Below are 22,432 nucleotides of genomic sequence, written 5' to 3'. Positions count from 1 at the left end.
TTCTTTTCTTTTTTAGATTTATTTATTTGCTGGTATAGTTTTATTTAAAATATAATAATATTTTAAATAAAAATAATTTTTACTCAAGTTAAATATGTTTAATACACTTTAATCTTTAATAATTGCTTGAATGTACTTCATTGCTAGGCAACCCTGAATACCCAAACAAACTTTATAATTTATGTTTTAATATAAAAACTCAATAAGTTATTTAACTAAAAACATTTTCATAATTATAGAATGATATACAATAAAATATTTTAAATAGGAAAAATATTTATTTGTTAATAACAATAAGTTTAAAGGCATAAAATGAATAACTATAGTTTATAAATCGATATATGGAATACATTAATTAATTAATCTAATACCAGTTAGTAAATAATAAATAAATCGAAGATTTATAGTAATATTTAAAAAATAACAAATTTGGCAACTGTGGTAAAGTCTCGCCAACACAAAAAATGAACACATAACAATAACTGTCAAACACGAGTGAAAGTTGTCGCATTGAGGTTAATTCATAATATTTACAAGTTTACGTTTGCAACAAAAGTGTATTCAAAACTGCGAGAAAAAAACATTGACAAATTGATGCTAAAAGACAATGGATAAACCAATTTTACACAACAATTCCAAGGAAGTGGAAAATAATATGAAAAAAGAAATTTTACATGAAAACCACAGAACTGGCTTAAATAATATTCGAGCCTTAGTTTTTTTGCTGTTGTGGTATTTGTTTAGTGGCTGTACGTTATTTTTAAACAAATATATACTAACTTATCTTAATGGCAACCCCACAATATTGGGTAAGTAGATTTTACAGATGGACATTCTTATTGGATTTAATTATAACAATCTTTAGGAGCATGTCAAATGTTGATGACAGCAACATGTGGTTTCATACAGTTATATTTTCCATGTGGAATGTACAAACCTCACCAAAGATTAAGTAAACCACCAGGTTTTTACAGGCATATGGTTTTAGTTGGTTGTACCAGGTAGACACATTAAAAATGCAGACAAAACTTATTGTTTGAAAAGATTTTTAACGGTAGTTTTAGGTCTGGTAGCCCTAAACTATGTGGCTGTTAGTTTCACAGAGACCATCAAAAGTTCAGCTCCACTCTTTACCGTCCTAATCTCACGATTTTTACTTGGTGAACAAACAGGATTATATGTGAATTTGAGTTTACTGCCAGTCATGTCTGGTCTTGCTCTCTGTTCAATAAATGAAATCAGTTTTGAACTAATTGGTTTCATAGCGGCAATGGCCACAAATCTTACAGAATGTATACAAAATGTCTACTCTAAAATGCTGATTTCCGGCGACAAATTCAAATACACGTAAGTAAAACAAGTTTTAAATGTTAAAGAAACTCACTTTCACTTAACAGTCAAGATGATGTTAAGGTCAATATGGTAATTTCTAATTGTAGGAATTTCTATTAATCACAAAAAAGATTAAATATTGTTATGTTGTTTTAGACCAGCAGAATTGCAGTTTTACACTAGTGTGGCAAGTATAGTAGTTCAAATTCCTGCAACATTACTGTTGGTGGATGTTGGACATGCAGGAAGAATAGAATATAAATTATTATTATGTTTTATATTAAATGGTATTTTCTTCCACTTTCAAAGCATAACTGCATATGTTCTGATGGACTATATCAGTCCTGTGACGCATAGGTAAACTTACGTTTGTTAAAATTGAGCCATGTGAACTGACTTGTATTCCTTTTTTAGCGTTGCCAATACCGCAAAAAGGGCGTTTTTGATTTGGTTATCAGTGTTGATGTTTGGAAACCCAGTAACATTGCTCAGTGGTTTAGGAACAATAATTGTAATAGCCGGTGTTTTTATGTATATTAAGGCGCAAGAATATGACGATAAATTGAATTCGGCTAATATAATTCAAAGGAAAGTCCGAGCGATTTAAGCAATACTATAAATACGTAATATTTAATAATATTTAGTCATAGGCCAATTATGACATTCCAATTTTGATACCAGGATTAACAATAAGTTTATCTGATGTGATAATATTTTAAATATTCACAATTAATATTTATTACATGTTTCACTATTCACATATTTTTATTTGTTTGTTTTTGTTGTTTTTACCAAAATATTGTGATAAGTTCTTGTCAATTGAAAAAATGCATTTGATTATTAACAATCAATTTTAGCATTTATGTACCTAAAAGATAAAATTCGATGGTTGTGTTGCATTTCTCTAATGAGTATTATGTATTATTTTAATCACATATCGTGTGTTTTTACCGTACTTAAATGTATATACATAAGTAATTCTAATTGTACAAAACTGTTACTAATTTTGAATTTTATTTGTTGTCACTGTGGAATAAAATTGTAAATATTTTAGAAATATACTTTATTTTTTTATGTCTTCTGTATTTTTCCCTTTCCATTTTCAACAAAAGTACTGGTAATAAAAACGATTTACTTTCAAATTATTATCAGTTTATTTGAAAATATTTACAAAAGTAAAATTTTGCATACCATAATAAATAACACGGATTTTCATTAAATACGAATATTGGCACAGTGCAGGCCTGCATTATATTCCTATACCTAAAAATATGCTCCATTTCAACCAACCAATCGGGCGGACCATTCTTTCCATACTGTTTTATAAACTTACCTAACCAAGCAACTATTTAAATAGGAAAAATTGTATACAATCGTATGTACAACGGTAAAATCCTAACTAAAATAACAATCTTATTAGTAAAATTTTATTTTGCCATATGATAAAAATAAATAAAAATGATCTGAGCGCATCAGATGTTGTTGAAAATTGCAGCAAACGTTACTAAACACTTATTCATTTGCATTTGAGCCACCATTACACTATTTTGTCCCTTTTATCCGGGGACAAAGTCACAGCACTTACATTACAACTTTTACGAAAACTAAAAAAATAGTATGCTACTTATAGTTCAAAATCCAATCAAAAACAATCACTCAATCAGCCTTAGTGGTTCAAAGTACCCGGTTGTCTGTTAGCCAATCGCCTTCTTCCCGCCAACAGCTTGTTCAATCCTCTCGGTTCCTCGGTCGTCGAACTCACTGGAGCCTCGGTTTCCTTTTCTTCCGTCGCAGCGGATTCCTCTGTGGGTTCGGCTTCTTGAGGTGCTTCGCTCGAAGGAGCTGCGGTCGTTTGTCCGATGCGTTTCCTGCCGATTAGTGGGTTCACACGTCTAACTTGAACTGGAGCACTTGCTGCCGCTTTTGGACGGGCTTGGACATTGATTTTGCGATTCTTGATTCGGTTCAATGGACTGTTATCTGCTGGGGCTTCAGATTCCTAAACAAAATTCATTGTTATTCAAGTTTTAGTTGGACAATCAATTATGCATACTTTCGGTGTCTCTTCTTCGCCAGTTTGTGGTTCTTCATCTCCAGTTACGTGATCCTCTTCAGCTGGAGCCTCGGTGGTTGTACTTGTGGCAGCACCCCTTCCTCTTCCTGCGATGTTGATCCTTGGTCCTGGTCTTAGGGGCCTGACGGCGCCTCCTGTGTTAATTCTTCTGGACCTGGCTGTTGTACTTGAAACTTCAACGTCGGGGCTGTAAATAAGAATAATTAATGTATATATTAGAGAATGCACAATATACGTACCTTGAAGCGTGTGATTCTCCGTTTTCGGCAGTTTCGGAGTCAGCAGGAGCTGGAGTTGTGCGACCTCTTCCTCTCAAATTGAAAGAAGGTCTGGCTCTTGGCAAGGAAGGACGGTGTGCTGGTGCAGAAGTGGTGCTCGATGCAGTTTCCTCTTGGTTTTCAGGAGCTGCCGTTGTACGGCCACGTGTTCTTGTGTTTCCGAAACGTCCTCTACTCAAGGTCGGCTAAGCGAACACATATTTAAATAATTTATTTTAATTATGAAGATAATGGAAACTTACTCTCGAGTGACTGACTGGTTTAGATTCTTCCTTGGTGGTTTCAGGTTCTGAAGCTGGTTCGGGTGTAGTTTTAGCACCCAGCCTTGATCTGTTGAATCCAGGTCTTCCGAATTTCTTGGGTTTCGATTCGGCAGCTGGAGCAGATTCAGTGGTGGAAGCTGCGTGAGTGGTTCTTCTTCCTGCACCGGCACGAGGTCTGTACCTTCCACCTTTACCAAGTGGCGCTTCGGTCGTTGTCGTGGTTGTTGTGGTTGGTGCTGGAGTTGTTGTTGTAGTTGTAGTTGTGGTTGTGGTTGTGGTTGTTGTTGTTGTTGGTTCCGCAGTTTCTAAATAACATAGTAATGTCTGTGTTAAAACTTTTCCTTGACAAATTTTATTGTAATTTACCTGTTTCAGCTTCAAGAGTGGTGGCTTCAGTATTATCGTTTGTGTTGGTGGTGTCCTCATCTTCAGATACCTCTTCTTCGCCAGATAGTTTTTGTGTTCCTTGTACAACGGCGTACAAATCTAATGCAACTTTGTCCATGGCGGACATTACAGTCGTACTTTCGCCATCTGAAGTTGGTTCGGCTGGTTCTTTTTCTTTATCTTCACTTTCTTCTTCAGGTTCAGAAACTGGTGCCGGTTCCGGTTTTTCAGATTTTTTGGGAGCTTCATCTTCGTCATTTTCATCAGCCTAAAAAATGTTGCCAGTTTTAGTATTCTATTTATAAAATCTAGAGAAAATAATTGATGAAAAACTACGTGTACGTAATTGTCTTGAGAAATTTGTAATTAGTCTGTCAAAGTGTTATTGTCTCGCAGGTCCCTTTCAAAAGTATTTAGGAGGTATATCTTTGAAAGAATGGATGCCTAGAATAATTTTGAAAAGTTTTTCGAATACCTAAGTTATTGTTTTGAGGCTGTTTCATTCCTGGGAAAGCAACATTGAAAGATAAATTAAGAAAACGATGAAGAATGAATAGATGTTAAAATATATCATTGTCAAAAAGTATAATTTTATTGAGGCTAAAGTTTCTATATAATTACCAAAATTTTGCCTGTTGATAACGCTTTCTGTAACAGCTAATATTTCGTAGAGGTGGACATTATATACTCAGCAAACATGTTTCATATCAAGTAACAACAATGTATATTTAAAATATATGTTTTTATGGAATTTTGTAGACTGTTAGCTGTGTTTGTAGCTAAGTTATTTGGGTATTATTATTATTTGATTGATTATTTATTTATAATGGTTATATACTAAGTTTTGCATATACATTTTTCTTTCTCGCGTTATATCTTGTTTAGTTTAGAGCAAAAAACAGTTTTTGTTATATTACATCTTATCTATCATGTCTTTTATTAAAATCTCCATCTCATCTATCATTGCGAAGAAACTCAGATGCACAAGTGTTTTGTAGTTATAGCTACGTATATGAAAATTTGGAAAGAGAATAAATTCCAGTTTGAAAATGATAAAAAATATTCAAAAGTGATTTAAAAATAGAATAGTTTATGATACGACATATGTCCTCTATAAATATATGAAATGAATTGAAATGTATTTTTGGTAATTATATAGATAAACCAAATTGACAGTTAGTTTTTTTGAAATCAGCGGCACCAAAAGACCAGACTAGGTTAGTTTTGGCGGTCAAGAGAGCAGAAGAAGAGGCCCAGAGACAGAAAGGAGAGTGCTAGATTTGCCCAGGTGCTAAAAAAATCGAAGTTTATTTACGGGCAGGTCCATTCTTTCGTTGGGCGTCGCCCCCAAGAAACGTACCGGTCCGGCTGGTAATTCGGTGGGGAACGAGGGTCCCTGAGACCCAGACGGTGCTGCGTTTGTGTGGGTGTTGAACGAGGCGCTGTCTACTAGTTCCAATGAGGGTCTGCGCACGTTTGCGCGCGTTCTACCACGTGTTGTGCCCTAGAATACGAGATACGGTTTAAGTCCATGTTGGTCCGGTGTTTCAGTCATTGTCTTGTTGGTCTCGGTCCTGCCTACTCGGAAGTGTAAAAATGTTCTTGGCGGATTCTCCATTTATTAGATTGTGAACTTGGTCACAGTAAATCAATGAATGGTTACACAATACGGTTTACTACGGTAATTAATTTAATATTCGACGTGGGTTGAGCCACAAATGACAGCACCGTACGTAACAGTAAAAGAATAACAATAATGAATAAGCAACCATATATACAGTATCATGCTCTTCCTGTTCCACATATTAATACACTCACAAAGAAGCAAATCGAACTAGATTATTAACCCGACTCACTGGTCAAACATTATTTATTCACCTGTGTCTCATCTGACACATTGTCAGCTTCAGCTGGAGTTTCGGTGGTGGGCCTTCCGCGTCCTCTTCCTCTAGGGGCCTTGGTCTCTTCTTCCGGAACTGGGGTGGTGTTTAGGTTGCGACTTCTTGGTGGGAATCTAGTGTTGGCAGGCAGACGCTCCTCTTGAACGTCTTCTTCGCCGAGTTGACGTCCACGAGTTCTTTTGCTGGACGCCGACGGTACGACTTCGTTCGCTTCTGGGGCCGCTGCTTTCTTGTCTTTTTTTTCGGCGGTTATTTGGTTGCGAGCCGGACCGTCGTGAGAATTGGAAGTCTGGAGCAATTGATTTGGTATATTAAGTTTCAAATTAGAAGAAAATTAAGCACCATTATGCCTATACTCGTGTTTGTTCAATATCTCCCTCACACATGTTGTATTCTTAGATACTTGTATTGGATATTAAAACTAAACTTATTTTTTAAAACTGTGTTAGAAATTAAAGATTTCACAAGAGAAAAGACACAATAAGAGTTGAATCTCAGTGACTCAATCAATGTTCGAACAAGGAAATGTTGTAACAATAAACAATGGACACCTACAATAAATTTATAGATAATGGTTTGCGTTGTGAATGTTCATTTTTATAATTAAATCGCCCATTATAATGGAATTTTATTGGGGGTGTGGCACAAGACATATTGCTTTAACCAATGGAAAATCATGCATTGTTCGATTCTGAACAATGAAATCATAATTTCTATTTCTAGTTTAGCACTATTAAAATTTTATAATTTATAAATATATACATATATTTTAATTTTAGATAATGAGTGAACGTACTTCAGACATAAACGATCTATTTGCAGTATTTTTTAGAAGTAGAAAACTTACTTTTTGGTTGTCTTTAGCATCATCGTCATCGTCATAATAATAATATACGTATTCGTATTCGTAGTCCTGTCCATTGGGTCCCTTCTTGATCTGAATCCTGGATCGTTGTTTCTCGCTTCCTGCAGCGACCAGGGGAATGTCGTCGAGATCAATTTTTCTGGCAACTGGTGCGCCAGTGGTCAAAACGGGACTAGGACTAGTTGCGACGACTGCGTCCTGGTTCTTCGCCTCCTTTTTCACCCTTTTGTTGGCGCCGCGTCTTCTCGAGGCCGCCGATTTAGGTTTCGGGGTTGTTGTTGTACTGGAGGCCGGTTTTGTGCTTTTGATTTCATCCTTGTACATTTCGAGCAGTTTTTTCACATCCAACTTAATAGAGCCGGCGGGAGCAGGTGCCGGACTGTCAGCAGGATTGGCTTCTCGCTTTATGATCTTTCCCTTGATGGGTTTCGCTGGCTCTCCGTCTTCATCCTCGTTCTGGTTGAGGGCGAAGGTGAGAGATGGCGGCAGTTTGTGGGAGGTTTCGAACGGACGTTCCTGGTCTACGACTTTGTCTTTGCGAGAAATGGGGCGAGAGCCGGCAGCCGTCGACTGGACAAACACGAACTCCTGACCCGGTTCCGGTTTCGTGATGATCTCTGTCTCTGGACGGGGCAGCGCCGATGCCACAACCGCTGTGGTCAACAACAATCTGTAAGGATGAATAAATGTATTTTCTATTTCCTTATAATGATCATAAGATGTTAGAGGTGTCGACCTTTGAAAATAATGTGCAACTTTCTAAATCGTCGAAGTGTCTGAGCACACATTTATTTGTGCCCTAAGGAATGTGATAAAACTCACATTTATGATCAGATAATAAGGTCTTTAATAATATAAGTGAAGGAAGAAACGGACATGCATTTATTATTTGTGTGTAGTACATGAGAATAAAAGTTACTGTATTACAAATTTTACTTTTAAAAAATTGCTGGTATTACTTAAGAAATAGTGTTATCTCATTATCGCCCATCTCTTTTGTTTACTAATTTATCTAATTTACGATTCGTTAACAGTATTATTTAACAGTATTAGTATTTATAAAGCGTTTAGATCTTTAATTATAATGCCTTTATAATTACGAGCTTCTGTGTTTAGGTATGTCAATGTCGTCAATTATTTGTATTTCACTTTCAACAACTTAATTAAAGAAACTGCTAATTATGTGCTGATAATTAAATTGATCAGATTTAATATTGTTGTATTGTGTTTTTTGGTTTTGGTGAACGATTAAAAAATTAAGGCAGTACATGTTTATTTGATTAAATAACATGCTTTAAAACTAATAATCCGAATTTAATTTAAAAGTGACACAGGCGCGTAGAGATAAATGGAAATGGGTAGGGCCTAAATGAAGAAGGAAGAGAGTGAAAGAAGTGAAATTCGCCTGACAAGGTCACATTGTGACCTTCCGTAGTGGAAAGAAAGTGATTTTGTTCCCCGAGGTGAATTTCAGGCACTACACAATCTTTTTAGGTATTTTTTATACGGGTGCGGGTGCTCGCTTAATTTATGTGACCGTCCAGTCTGACGACATCCTGTTTACCGACAGGATATCCGAGTCGAGGACATAAATGATGGAATTTTAAATAATTTCTAGTGCGAGAAAACTGTTATTCGAATGCCACAGACATCTTTTATGACTTTTCAACAAAAATTTATGGACAGTCCTTCAAGAAGTTCGCACAAACTTGTTTTTCAGGTACGAAGTATTTTGTTGTTTGTGTGTTTAAAGTAGACCAGGCCATATTGCCGTTTTCAGTTAATTTCCATTTCGAAAGGAAAAAGTGCAATTAAACAATCTAAACACGGTTTACGGAGAAAACACGAATCGCACCGTTGTTTTCATTCATTTATGGAAAACACTCGAAATTTACCAGAGCATTGAATTCCCAGACATTCCCTTTTTTCTCCTATCGGAAAAAGACGTGCCTTCGTTATTAATTGTCGCACGGAAAGAACTAAAATTGTTTGCAACAACTGGACCAGAAAACGAAAACGTCGTTTTGTTATTTTATTAGTATAGCGACACCGATTTAATGACACTGTAAGTGGAACAAACTCTCATAGATGCAGTAACAATATTATTAAGTTACAACATCTCGATATAACTTAATAATGCTCATAAGAAAATCTATTATGCAGGTGTTATAAAACACTCTACGCACGAACATTATTCATTTACATAAGATTTCTGTCTTTTTTCATTGCTTACCTATTTTTATTTGTTAAAGTATCAATTTCTTTATGTATTTTTTCGCCTTATCCAATTGTTGGGACGCTCAACAGATGATATTTAACGAAAATTTCACAATTACGAATTTCTATTGGAAGATGACATTTATAACTTTACAAGATAACCTTTCAGTGTCTTAAACCTTATTTTTTGTGTCGTTACGAAATTCTATTCATATTTTAATAAAATGATTTAAGAAACATTGAAAAAATTGCAATGGCATAAAAATTCCCTTACATTTACTTAAAATACACTAATTCACTTTTACCATTGTTCCATGGTTTGAAAAGTATTAACAAAAGGTGTTATTAACAGTCGATAAATAACAACAGAACTGTAATTAAAAGGAAACTTAAATTTATTATTTCCTTTAAAGGATCCTCTCTGATTTGTATAGAAAAGAATAAGTCAAAGAAAATATTTAATTTGCATAAAATGAAACTTAAATACCGAATAATAATTAAAGTTTAAATAAAATGAGTTTTTTGTAGAGAAATTATAATAATTGTTTTTCTTTTTAGCGATTAATGTTGAATCCTAGATATACTAATTAAGTTGTTTGTTGCAAACATTGAAGTGATTGATTAGAATTAAAAAATGTTTAATTGTTGAAAAAATCCAAGTTAATGCGGTATTTATAACTTGATGTTTAATGTCAAGGATTTTTATTTATTCCTTGTTAATAATAATTTAATTTAGATGAATGAATTAGAATGTATTTAATTTGACGCTGTATTCCTTAGTTATGTGTTAAAAATTGTGTTAATTTTCTTAAATTAAAATTTCTAGATATTTCTAAATTAGATTATGTTAATGAATTGGAATATTCGAACACGTTGCAATTTTTTACTGCTGTTACTTTCTTTTATAAGAAAGATTTGGAATCAAATATATATGCACATGTATATTTAACACATTAAGATAAATAATAAACAGTGCATAAAAATTGTGACTTTCTATAGTTTTACGGATTAGATGAATAATAAAGTTTATTGGTTGGTTAGACGGATCTAACACTGAAACGTATTGAAATAAATGTCTTAAGTAAAAGTAAAATCCTTGAATTAAAGTTCACACATTTAAAATATTATTAATTCTTAGACTCACTATAGAGAACCTACTGAGAATATTCAGTAATTTCGATACGATCAAATAACAACGAATTGGTAGAAAAACGAGTCGAAATCGAAAGTGCGACATTGAAAGTTGAAGGACGAGAAATTTTGAAATTCAGTTATGCAATTTACATATAGAATTTATTCATTTATTCTGGAGTGCATTTTTCTGAAACACTCCTTCAAGATTCCACTTTATGTGTAGGTCAGGAATAAAAATTTACTTTAACAAACGTTTATAGTTTTATTCTAAAACATTTTAAGTGGAATTAGAGCAAATAAAATTTGCATAAAATTCAACAATTCTTGGAAATTACGAAACTATACTGGAAAAAGTATTTATAGTAATTGGCAATTGTTTCTTGAAGAATAGTGAAGCAGAAAACCACTTTATCAATCAATATTCAGCTATTCAAAGTTAAGATAGCAATTATTACATAATAAGTGTAAAGCCTAATGTTAAATTTAAATGAGTATAGGTTATTTAATATGTGTGTTATGAAAGTTGTTCCTTGTTATTTCTGTTGACAAAAATACCAAATGTCACTTTAACTTTCTTCCAACTTTTCGTTAATTAAACATAAATCACCTTTACAATAAGAATCTGTTTAATTATTATTTACTAGCTATTGCAATTAACTGGACTCAACGTTGGAAACTAATAGGATAATAATGGGCAAGTTTCATGCTCAACAAATGTTACTAATTATAAAAAAAAAAATTAACCAACAATGGACACTGAAATAAATTAGACCGATTTCAACAAAATTGTTTTCTCATCGTAAATTGCAAAACCGTGTTTTATTAACAATTTATTAAAATACAGTGAGAAGAATTGTTAAATGCTTTAATTGGCATTAAAAAATTATATTATATCACAAGTTTAAACTTTCCTGGTCAGTTAGTTATTACAATCTTCCTGATCGTAAAAGAAATTATGTAAGTTTGTTTTTGCACAAAGGAATTTATTCTTTTTCTTCAATTTGCAATAAACGCTTCGGAAACTAAAACGAATGAATTTATCTTATAAGAATTATTTAATTTCGTTACAAGAAAAAGGATGGATGTAATGGTGGTATTAAATGATCAATGGAAAAAAAAACGTGTAAAACATATTTGATTAAATTTGAATGATAAATTTCTATGAAAGTTATATATTTTTAAAAATAATTTTCAATTAAATTAGTTAATAAATGTATTGTTAGTAAATTTAAAATAAAATGGATGGAGATTTTGACGTCAGATCCACTAGAGACCTTTCTTAATGCAATTTTACAAGTCTGCGATTTTTTGGAATTAAATGAGCAAAGGTACTTACATGAAAGTGTTAAAGTTGGCCATGTCGTCCAAAGGTCCAAATGCGGAAAACGAACAAAATAAAAAATAACTAAAGCGATTGCAAGTGTGGAAGTTAATAAAAAAAAATGGAAAGGGCGGCGGCGGGTGGCGGCAGCAGCAGCAGCAGCGTAGTCGTTGCCGCTTTGTGGCGCACTGCTACCAAGAACACACTGTCACAATCGCGACTCGCGACTCGCAAGCAGGAGGAAACAGAAGAACAGTGTTCGGACGTAAACGCCGCAAAGGCCGCACCACGCAAACGTCGCAAACGACACTCAACTCAATTCAAACTCAACTCAACTCAACCGAACTGAACTGAACTGAACTGAAGTGAACTCAACGACGCGACGGACGCCGAGCCGCAACTTTCGATTCTTCTAAGCGGCCTGCGGACCTCACCACGCATTTTATACCGCTCAAAATCCTACCCTACCTTTTTCCGGGCTTTTCCCCAATTTTTACACGCAATTTAATAATTGCGTTAGTAATTTTAATCTCGAAAAATTCTAATGATTCAATAAAAATAGTTATGCGGAGACTTCAACGACTAATGAGGAAAGAAACCTCTGTCTTATTGTAATTTATAACTATAATCAGTTATAATTATAGAATTATTCTTATTTTGTGAGGGAATTATCAAATATTCATATTTCGCTGAGCATCACCCCTTTAGATACTTTATGATTTGAAAAATGACGTAATCTACGTAATACGTAGATAATTATGATTTGAAATATGAGCATAAGATCGTCTTGAAATTTAATCACCTTGATATTTTTACAACGTGGCAGCAACATCCTTGATTTTGTGTCAAACAACGCCCAAAGATTTTTTTTCAACCACAACAATGCGTGTGCTTAATACAAGGAGAGTTTCTCTCTGATTAAACGCAGATAAATTTATTTCGAGACAATTTTATGTGTTTAGAAGAAAGTGAAAATTCTCTTAAACCAGTTCCAATCAATTTTAATTTGAATCCGCCAGTTGATCTTTAATTAATTTCAACATTTTTCCGGATATCATCAACATTAACACAATTGATTCGGAAGTGAAGCGTACTTGAGGAAGATCTCATCATTTTATTATCTTACTTTCAATGTGTTTTAAATTAGAGGTTCATACAATTAATAAAATGAATATTATATTTGTATGGAGAAAGTTTAATTTTGAATATGTAAAATCTTATATTAATATTGAAACGCTTTTAATTATCTCAAGTATGTAAAGAAATATTTTCCATGTCAATTAGTATTAATATTGGCAAAACTATCTAAAAATCTAACCCAAATCTTCTCGGCTTTCGATAAATAATTGATTTATTTAAGTTTTTTCGACATCAAAGTAAAAGTGAGTCAAAATTGGACAATAGTTGCATACGTATAATTGCCAATTACCTACTTACACATTTAATTTTTCTATTCATTTATTCAGATTTCATATTTTCATTAAAACATACTTAAATTGTTTGGGCAGGTTTTTACGAATTCTCTCTTATTATATAAAGGGAATGAACCTCTCTAATGTTTGTAATGTTTACAGAACTGATTTACTTTAATTCATAAATTTTCTCATTGTGTATTTTTATTTCATTCTTATCACACTTTGTGTTCATTAGAATTAATTACTATCAAATTCTTCGGATTGTTAAGATAAATGATAATTGATTAATCTATTCAATTTTAACATTGAAATTAAGTAATACCGAACAAGAAACAAGAAGAGACACCAGATATGCACTTTCACTTGAACAATGCACCGACAGGAATTTTAAGCAAAATAACCGAACCCATTATACTAAATTTTGCATATTTCTTTCACAATTCAATCAGGTTTTAATGTTGATTGCTTGTACATCTTTTGTAGATAGTTTTTCAGAAACAATAAATGTTAAAAATATCTCTTTTTCAATTGAACCATCATCATGGATGCATTTAATGTTTGTAATGAACGTTTGCGTCCGTCTTTTATACGTTTTATACATAATAATGATTAGGAATAATGATTAACATGCGATAATGAAAACATTCAAATGCGCCACTTGGAAATTTAATTTGTATTAAGTAAATAAATAAATGTTTAATTGTTTCCAAATTAATAATAACTAAAAAATGACAAAATTAAACATTTAACATGTACACATGTAACACAAGTTGAAGTATTACAGAACAATGAAAATAAAACAAACATACAGAAATTGCAATGTTTATAATTGCAATTATAAGTTGGACTTTCACTCTTTAATAGCAGAAATAACTCGTCTACCTATACCCACCTAATATATCTGTCTGAAGGAAAATAAATTTCTACGTGACATCATGATGTGCACAACATCCACAAAAATTATTTAATCCATCATTTATATTCAACTGAAACGAATATAATTCCGCGTTCGGCATTTCTTCGCCTGAAACGTGTTCAAGCCTATTTTTTAATCTCTGTAACGTGTGAAATATTTGAATTTCTCTTATTAATATTGAAGCTTCAACAAGTCCATTGTGTTTTTTATTTCAATTTATTCCTCAAGCACGATTTCTTTATTAACTTTATTTGTTATGAATTAACTTATTTCATTAGGGTGCGTTCAACTTTTTAGTTTTAAATTAATCACCTATAATTATTTTACATAATCTATTAGATACGTATATTAAGGTTCAATTTATTTGATGCGTTTTTAATAGATTTACAAATGGCATAAATTGAATAAAAATGAAACAAATTTTCAACATTTGTAAACGACTTAATTAGAACTAATAATGAATCATATAATTGTCGATCCATTAACATTTCAATTAGTAACTTCCAAATAAGCAAGTAATACCAATTCAGTTTGATTTTATCTTTGAAACGCATCGTTAAAAAAGACTAAATTGTTAGATGATTCTGGTTTGACTTGTTAGAAAGTTGAATTTATAAATCAAATTTTAACAGTGTCAAAGGCCAACTCAACAAATAAAGCATTTTCCACCAATTATGTTGCTTATTATTGGTTTCAATTATAGTAAAAACATCAGGATAATTTATTTTCATAAATATTATGTAGTAGAAAACAAAGGTCGAACAAGCCGAAACATTTTTATAATAATTACGGTTAATTTAATCTGACATTAAACCTGAATTTTCCTCACGAAATCAAAATTTTTATCAAGGTTGTAAACTTTAAAGATGATTTTTATTTGTCCGTGATTGAATTGCATCATTTTCGACTTGTTTCGAAAGTGGTTCCATTACGAGTTATTACAATTTTTATATCTTGATTTTTTATACAATGTAACGGAAAGTAAAAACCGAAAGAGTTTGTTTATAAAAAATAATGCTTGTGGCACCGCAAAAACAAATAACATTTATATTCGGTTCGGGTAAGATTCGGTCATTTAACTCGAACGAAACGAAATTAATCGTAATATATCAAAATGTCTTATAACTGATTCTGAATTTGAGAAGCGACTTCGGTTATTTGTTAAGACAGTTTCGATTGCAATCTTTTACGGGAATTACGTTGAAAGAATTTCAAAATGTCGAGAGTGATTCACACATTTTCGGTTTAAACGAAAGTGAAATACCAATTTGTGGTTTAAATTTTACGAAACTAGACATATAAGTTGTATGCTGTAAATATCGAAGAATCAAAGAAAAAAGTTATTTTTAGCAAACAGGTACCGAAAATTAACTCGTTTTCTTGTTTGATTCCATTTTATCATTACATGTTGACAGTGATAAATAAAACAAACGTGACAATAATTTTTTATTCTTATTTTATTAATACTTTTGTACCTGAATATGTTTTTTATGAATTATGTTATGAACAACCAAGTTGATTTACATATTTATGTGTTTTGTCATAGTAAATTATTATTTGGCTCATTCCAAAGGACTAACATATAAATATATGTAAACCTGTTTTTAATTCTTCCAAACTGACTATATCTGTTCTTGATGTTTGGCCATTTTGGACAACTTTTGAAGTGTTTCTTTGCCAAATACAAAGCCAATGTTTGTTTGTTTAATGAAGGAACCGAAAATAATGGTACCGATAATGGTCAAATCTTGACTTTCTATCATTTGCATATGGGATCCCCTTCACTTTCATGAATTCCTACCTATACTTGTTCCTTCAGATAACTTGATATTCGATCCGATCTAAGGAACCAGTGGCGCCACAAAATACCCACAAGGTAATACACATACCTATTCATTTTTGACAGTGAGACAATTGCAAAAAATTTACAAAAACGATTTGGAGCAATAAAACCAAAAAACAGCAGTCCAAAGCCACTTTCAGTCATCGCAAGGAAAGAACAGGATCATGCTGACCACCTATGCTCACATTTTTAAATAATTAAATCAGTGTTTGATACGCCAGTGGGTTTTCACTTTCGTCCGTCGAGAAAAGCAATGGCAAATGCAAAAGTGTTCGGAGGCCAAACGGTGACATTATACATCACGTGTTCATCATATCCACAACCACACTTTACAAATTATTTATTTATCCCGCAATAAATTTATTATACGTGTATCGATTCATATTTATTAGTTTTGCAATTGTGCACGTAAGAATATTCAAATCGGACTCGAAATACAGTTATGATGTTGAGAAATATTATTCAATGGTTTCTGTTTGTGACGCATGGTTTATTCCTTCTTAATTTTACAATTTGTTACATTTTAATTTCTACTTTACTTAATTAAGTTAATTATCATGTTGGTCACATCTTTATCATTTAAGCAGAGAATATTTACTTAATATTTTAAAGTTAAAACATATTAATCAGGCTTATGTCAATAATTACAGTGGTGGCCAGAGGAATTACTGTCCTAACGTTAATTAGGAAAGTAGCAAGTTAAAAGTAATCAAAATATTTTATATTTTATTTAAAATAAATACTTTATATTCTCCCATTATTCATTTTGTACTTAATTCAAAGTAGTTTCTACTTATATTAAACCTAAAATAAATAAAAAATGTGGCTGTCACAGAAATAGAACATTTATATATTTGTTAAAGAATTTATACATAACTAATTTATAAAAATATAAAAATCCATATAATTAGTAAATTATCGTTAGCAAATGGTTCTATTACATCTAAATTGATGTTTCAATACACAAAACGGTTCATTTTACTAAACTATTCTTTTTAATTTAAATTAATTTTATATCTTTATTTAGATAGTTTTTATGTAACTGTTTATTTCGAGCAGGGTTCATAAGTAAAGCAATCGATCTGTATATACAATACAGAATTTATAATATATTTCTGTGTCTGACATTGTTCATTAAAGCTAAAAATATGTTGAGGTACCTAATTATCCATTTATACATACAAATTACACAACAAATTGTAGAAAAGGTCCAAAATGGTGAAAAGCAGTGTAAGTCCGCTGGATAAGATATACGAAATAATGGATCGTTTCATTTATCGTGATATTTTGAAGAATCAGATGCTTTCATTTGCCAAAGACAAGTTTAAGGTTTAAGAAGATTAATTAACGATAATGATCCAAAACACATGTCCAAGTTAGTTAAAGAATGGTTCATTTCTCAAGGAGTACGTGTAATGTCTTGGCCAGTACAAAGCCCAGACCTCAATCCAATTGAAAACCTTTAGCATTAAATTGATTGGAAAATCCATGCAAAAAGACTGACAAACTTGATTAAACTCTACGAAAATGAAAAAAAAGTGCTTGGAAGCTTTTGAGCTGTTAGATACTAAATAATGAAAAGGTAAATGTACGGAAGGTTGTTTTATTTTATAATAGCTCCACTTTTAACCCACGCATATTTTCAAATATACCAAGCTAACATAAACCCACTAATAAAAATTGCAGTATTGTTGTCTTCAAACATACTTCATAACTGATAATAATATGTATACATAAACCATTTTTCTGAAGTTTTTAGCTACAGTAACATATTGGCAGAAAGTAGAACAACTTTAAAAATATATAAATTACCTAATAATCTATACCAATTATGAACACACTGTATACAAACATATCGGTGAATATTTCTTGTATTAAAAATAATTCTGTTAGTTGAAAATCAAAAAACTAAATATTCAGCTGTCAAAAGCACCTAAATGTCACTGATCTCTATAAAATCCACAATTAATTTTACAGTATATACCGAAATAAACTGAGTTAATATAATGTGTCGTGGAAAGAAATTATTTTCCGAATAAAAATTACGGATTATATTGTTCTTTCAATCTGATGAGAGAAAAATCAATATAAAACGATTGTAACGCGTGTTTTACAACAATTTTCAGGATTTGCTAATGTGGAAGGCAAAGATAAAACTGGAAGACCAAGAAAAACCAATAGGTTTCAGTATAAACAAATTTTATCCCATTTTAAAATGATCCTTTCCTGAGTTCCAATAAAATAAAAGGTCTCTTGGGACACCACGTGGAATGTTTCTTCAAGAACCGTACGAGATAGATTATTACAAGGGGGATCTTCATGCGGAAAGGCCAACCAAAACAGCACTACTATCAGAGAAGAACTGACGAGCCAGAGTTGAGTAAAACTTTATAAAATTTATAAAGGGAAGTTATTTTTTAATATACATTTTTTTGAACATAATATCCAGGACAAATATTATTTGAATTTTGAAAAAGTTGCTCTACTTTCTGCCAATACTGTATATCATCAATATTTAGACCTTGTTCATGTTAATCATTATTTTCCCCCTTCTCTGGAGTGTAGTATTTATTTCTGCGCTTTGGAAGTGAATTTCTTCAATAAAATAATATAAATCCTACTAAGAATAAATACTAACTATTAAGAATATTGTTAAATATTGCCACAATATTATGATATTTCTTTAGCCAACCAAGTCAGACTAATATATATGTAACAAAAAAAGCAAAAAAGATAGAGAATATTGAAATATATTTTTTATATATTATATTAAATCTTACAAAGTGTTTGATTTTGAATTTTGTGCCATTTCTCGGAATTTATTGTCGTGCAGTTATTTGTAAAAAAATATCTAGTATTTGAATTTGTGTCAGGGCAAGAATAATTTTTAAACATTGTGTGATAATAATAATGCATTAGGTACAGACACAAGAAATTTTTTTTTACTTAGTCATCTCTCGTATAATAATGATACACGACGACCTCTAACTAAACTCACCTTCGAAGATTTTTTTAAAAAATCGATCGACTAAATTACAAATAATTATCACATTGTAACAACTCTACAAATCATTATAATCTAAATAATTTTTCGAGGCAAAATTATACACTCCGAAGTTCACGGCGTCAATTTAATTAATCATTTATTTCAAGAAAATTTATTTAGTTTAAATACCGTTACACTAGACAACGAGCTTATCTAACGGTCCTACATTATTTAATTTTTGACCCATTGCACTAAATGAATTTACCAATTTACATATTGTTAATGAGGGTTTAATTAATTTTTTAAAATTTTTGTTAAAATTTGACCTTTCATGAAAGTGAGAAAGATAAAGAAGCCAGGCAAGTATGGTCGAGGAATGCTGAGCGTTGTCACGCCCAGTTATTCAATTGTAATTGCAAATATCCCAAGACTGGACAACTACTTTGTTTACTTCTCACTTTTCTTAATTCTTCTATAAACTACAATAACCGCAATATGACGTGTATAACTTTTTATGTTTATTGTCTTCTAATTGTAATTTAAAATAACTCGAGTATCGTAACAGTGAGAATGACTAAAACTTAACCGTGACACTCCCAAAACAGTCAATTTTGCACGAAAATCTCCCATATTCGAATCGGTATTGAGAATAATAAATCTCCACCTTAAAAACAATCCGCGTTTCTGTTCTATTCTGTTCTACTTCTCCAGATAAAATCGACCTTGCAATGTGTAACACAGTTGCAGTAACAGAAACGTTCGTGCATGAGTATGTTAAGCGGATTAATTGATAAATTTCAAAACGTTGGACCTTGCTTTTATCTTGTTGTGTTTTATATTTTTGTGTTATCTCATTCGCCAAACGATATTTGAGATTAACTTTGAGAGTTTGGTTTCGGGACAAGTGAAATGGGAATGTCGTTTTCTATGTAGCACATACAATATATGTAATATAGTCTACAACTTGTCGATCAAGTTTTCAATCTCATTTCTTATTTCAATATTACACCGTCATATTTCGTTGTGTAATCGTCGATAATCCTATTAAAGAGAATTGTATTGAAAATTATATATCTTCAAACCTAATCTGATTTACTTTTAAAAACTGAATTGACTAACCAACTATAATATTAACTTTCAACTGTTGACAATCCTTAACCTTAAACTGTTTAAAGGATCGTCAAGGATTGGCAAAGTTTATTAGCATTTCTATTTGTTCACAAGGATTTTATCGGGTATTAAAACTTTTCCTGTACTTTTTAGCTACCAACCGAAAACTTACAACTTACAAACGAAATGTGGATTTCACGATTTAAAAAAACGAGAGAAGAAAGCGAATTTCTATTATCAATCTACTGAAATTTATTGCTATTAATAAACTAATCCAAATTACGTTTTACGCTACCATACAATTAGCAATCGACATAAATAAATTAGTTCAAGAACTCTGAAAGATAATTATTCAGAATAGGTTTGTTTTCATCCGTTTTTGTCGATCGAAAAAAAAATGTGAATTCTTGACGTTTTTTATGGTTTTTATTAGTTTTATCCAGTTTCGATCCCTGATCGATCGATTAGTTATTTGTTATGAGCTCCACAAACACAGTTCCACATTTTCGATTCTTGTCTGCAATTCAGTGCAATTCAAGGACGACGCGTTCACTTTCTTTCGCTTCTTTCGCAGTAAGTTTCATTTTAACCGTTTCTGCGGCTTTTTCACAGAATTTCAGCAAAAGAAAAAAAATCAATCAGGTTCGGAATTATTAAAAAATCACTGATTAAGATTGAGGATCATTTAGCTGAAAGAAGCGGCAAAAAGTTGTTTGCAATGAAGCACAAATGTTTAATATTCAATTAACAAAATACAACATTCCTTATTTGTATTTGCTGCGCCAATTCTAAATACGTGAATTGTAAAACAATTTGGAATTTAAAGAACGAGGGAAGTGATTTAATGTGAAATGCAATAAAAAAAAATTTCAAACAACAATTAAAAAGTTTTTTTACCATTCCAAAACTACACAAAATAAAAACAGTATAAAGTGACGAAGAACTCTTTGTGAAGGAATCTTGTAGCAATTTATGGATTTTTTGCAGACGACGAAGAAAAAATAGAAACAAGACTGAGCCATTAAACTTTCAAGGTGTTCTTCCTTAATCACTTTTAAATTTTGCACGATCAATCATTATTAACTCATTAAAAAACGAATAAAATCCTTTAGAAATTTATAAAAATAAGATGGTGTGTTCGAATAATATATTTTAATATTTTCTTTCGGAATGTTTTTATTATTTACGGTTGTATATTTTTAAAATGAATCATCTCCAAACGAATATACCAGTGCCGGCTTCTCAGATGAGGCAGGATGATTTTTATAGAATATTTATTCTATAAATAGAATATAACTTAATATTTAAATAAAGGTAGTTAACAGTTTTATATTCAATTTCAATGAATATTTTGTCCTCCTGAGGCACTTTTAAATATACCTCTTCGCGCCAATTCGTTGTATAAGTAAATTTTGTATATTTCCATATTTGAATGGTTTCAACACTCGGGCGTGCGCTTTAAGGTCGGACTATTATTTCAATGGCGGGGGAGCTGAGGCGTGCCTTTAGCCAATGTGGTAACTTCAAATACCGACACAAACGTAGTTCCCGAACTTTTTCAGTTTCAGTGACTGATGGACTCAATTGCGGAAAGGTTTTTAATACTGCATCTCTTTTTTATTATGATATGAAGCCAACCAATAACATGAAGATATTTATTATCATAAGAAATGCCGTTGCTTTGGTCGTTTTTTTAATTATAAAAATAAATGTGTATTTACAGTTTAAATTTCTGTGACAAAATGTCTGTTACGAAAAAAAGGAGAAGTCTCGAGTTATTATATCTTGGTACGTTACATTTGATTGGCTAACGAAAAGAACAATAATGAATAAATTATCATGCATGTCATTTATTTTCAAAGGGTAGTGAAGATATCGGGTATGTAAGGGGTTTTTGTGATTTGAAAAATCTGTTTTGCGACTTTTGACTATAACTTACAAAAGCACTAATCATTCAAATTATATGTTGTTAAATCAATTAGGCTTAAATAAAGATAAAAGATTGTTGTTGTTTCTTCTATGTACCGATTGGAAAGCCTTCTACTGAATTTTGAGAGAGACATCAAAAGATTCCCACTACGAAGCAAATTTGCAGAGTAATACCGTCTCTGTCGTGCATGATGTCTCTCTCATAATTAGACCGGATCAAACAGTTTTCGATTGGTATAATGGGCCTACCCAGACTGAATCTTCAGGTGCCGCCACTCTATTATACACAACAATGTAAATTTTGATGTTGCCCTTTCAACAATTAAACAGTTTCACAAGTTCTTTCTTAATTTTATATAAACTTAAATGTTAATAGAATAATTTATACGTATAAATACGATTGTATTATTTATTGTATAATTTAAATGAATCTTGATGATATTTTTCATCGGTGCATTAAT

The 22,432-nt window shown here is 31.7% G+C and overlaps 2 protein-coding genes across 4 annotated transcripts; one reads left to right on the top strand and one right to left on the bottom strand.

The window, feature by feature from the left end:
- Positions 1-452: 452 nt before the first annotated feature.
- Positions 453-2,406, top strand: LOC109599044 (solute carrier family 35 member E2A). Its single transcript, XM_020014978.2, has 5 exons — positions 453-809; positions 866-1,001; positions 1,045-1,347; positions 1,489-1,689; positions 1,747-2,406. Exons 1-5 carry the CDS (start codon positions 608-610, stop codon positions 1,937-1,939), a joined length of 1,035 nt encoding a protein of 344 aa, XP_019870537.1. The 5' UTR covers positions 453-607; the 3' UTR covers positions 1,940-2,406.
- A 56-nt stretch (positions 2,407-2,462) lies between these two features.
- On the bottom strand, positions 2,463-12,148 carry LOC109599061 (uncharacterized). Of its 3 annotated transcripts, none has more exons than XM_020014995.2 (9): positions 11,788-12,148; positions 7,083-7,770; positions 6,213-6,524; positions 5,650-5,838; positions 4,314-4,602; positions 3,927-4,252; positions 3,646-3,869; positions 3,386-3,593; positions 2,463-3,331 (listed from the first exon to the last, which is right to left on the bottom strand). In XM_020014995.2, exons 1-9 carry the CDS (start codon positions 11,808-11,810, stop codon positions 2,999-3,001), a joined length of 2,592 nt encoding a protein of 863 aa, XP_019870554.1. In that variant the 5' UTR covers positions 11,811-12,148; the 3' UTR covers positions 2,463-2,998. The 3 variants fall into 3 exon arrangements, with proteins under 3 accessions (XP_019870554.1, XP_019870555.1, XP_019870556.1); XM_020014996.2 differs by having other exon boundaries at positions 5,695-5,838; XM_020014997.2 differs by lacking the exon at positions 5,650-5,838.
- Between the last annotated feature and the right edge of the window lie 10,284 nt (positions 12,149-22,432).

Source organism: Aethina tumida, chromosome 4, assembly GCF_024364675.1.
Source record: "Aethina tumida isolate Nest 87 chromosome 4, icAetTumi1.1, whole genome shotgun sequence".
Classification (NCBI taxonomy): Eukaryota; Metazoa; Arthropoda; class Insecta; order Coleoptera; family Nitidulidae; genus Aethina; species Aethina tumida.
This window is presented reverse-complemented; position numbering and strand designations above follow the sequence as displayed.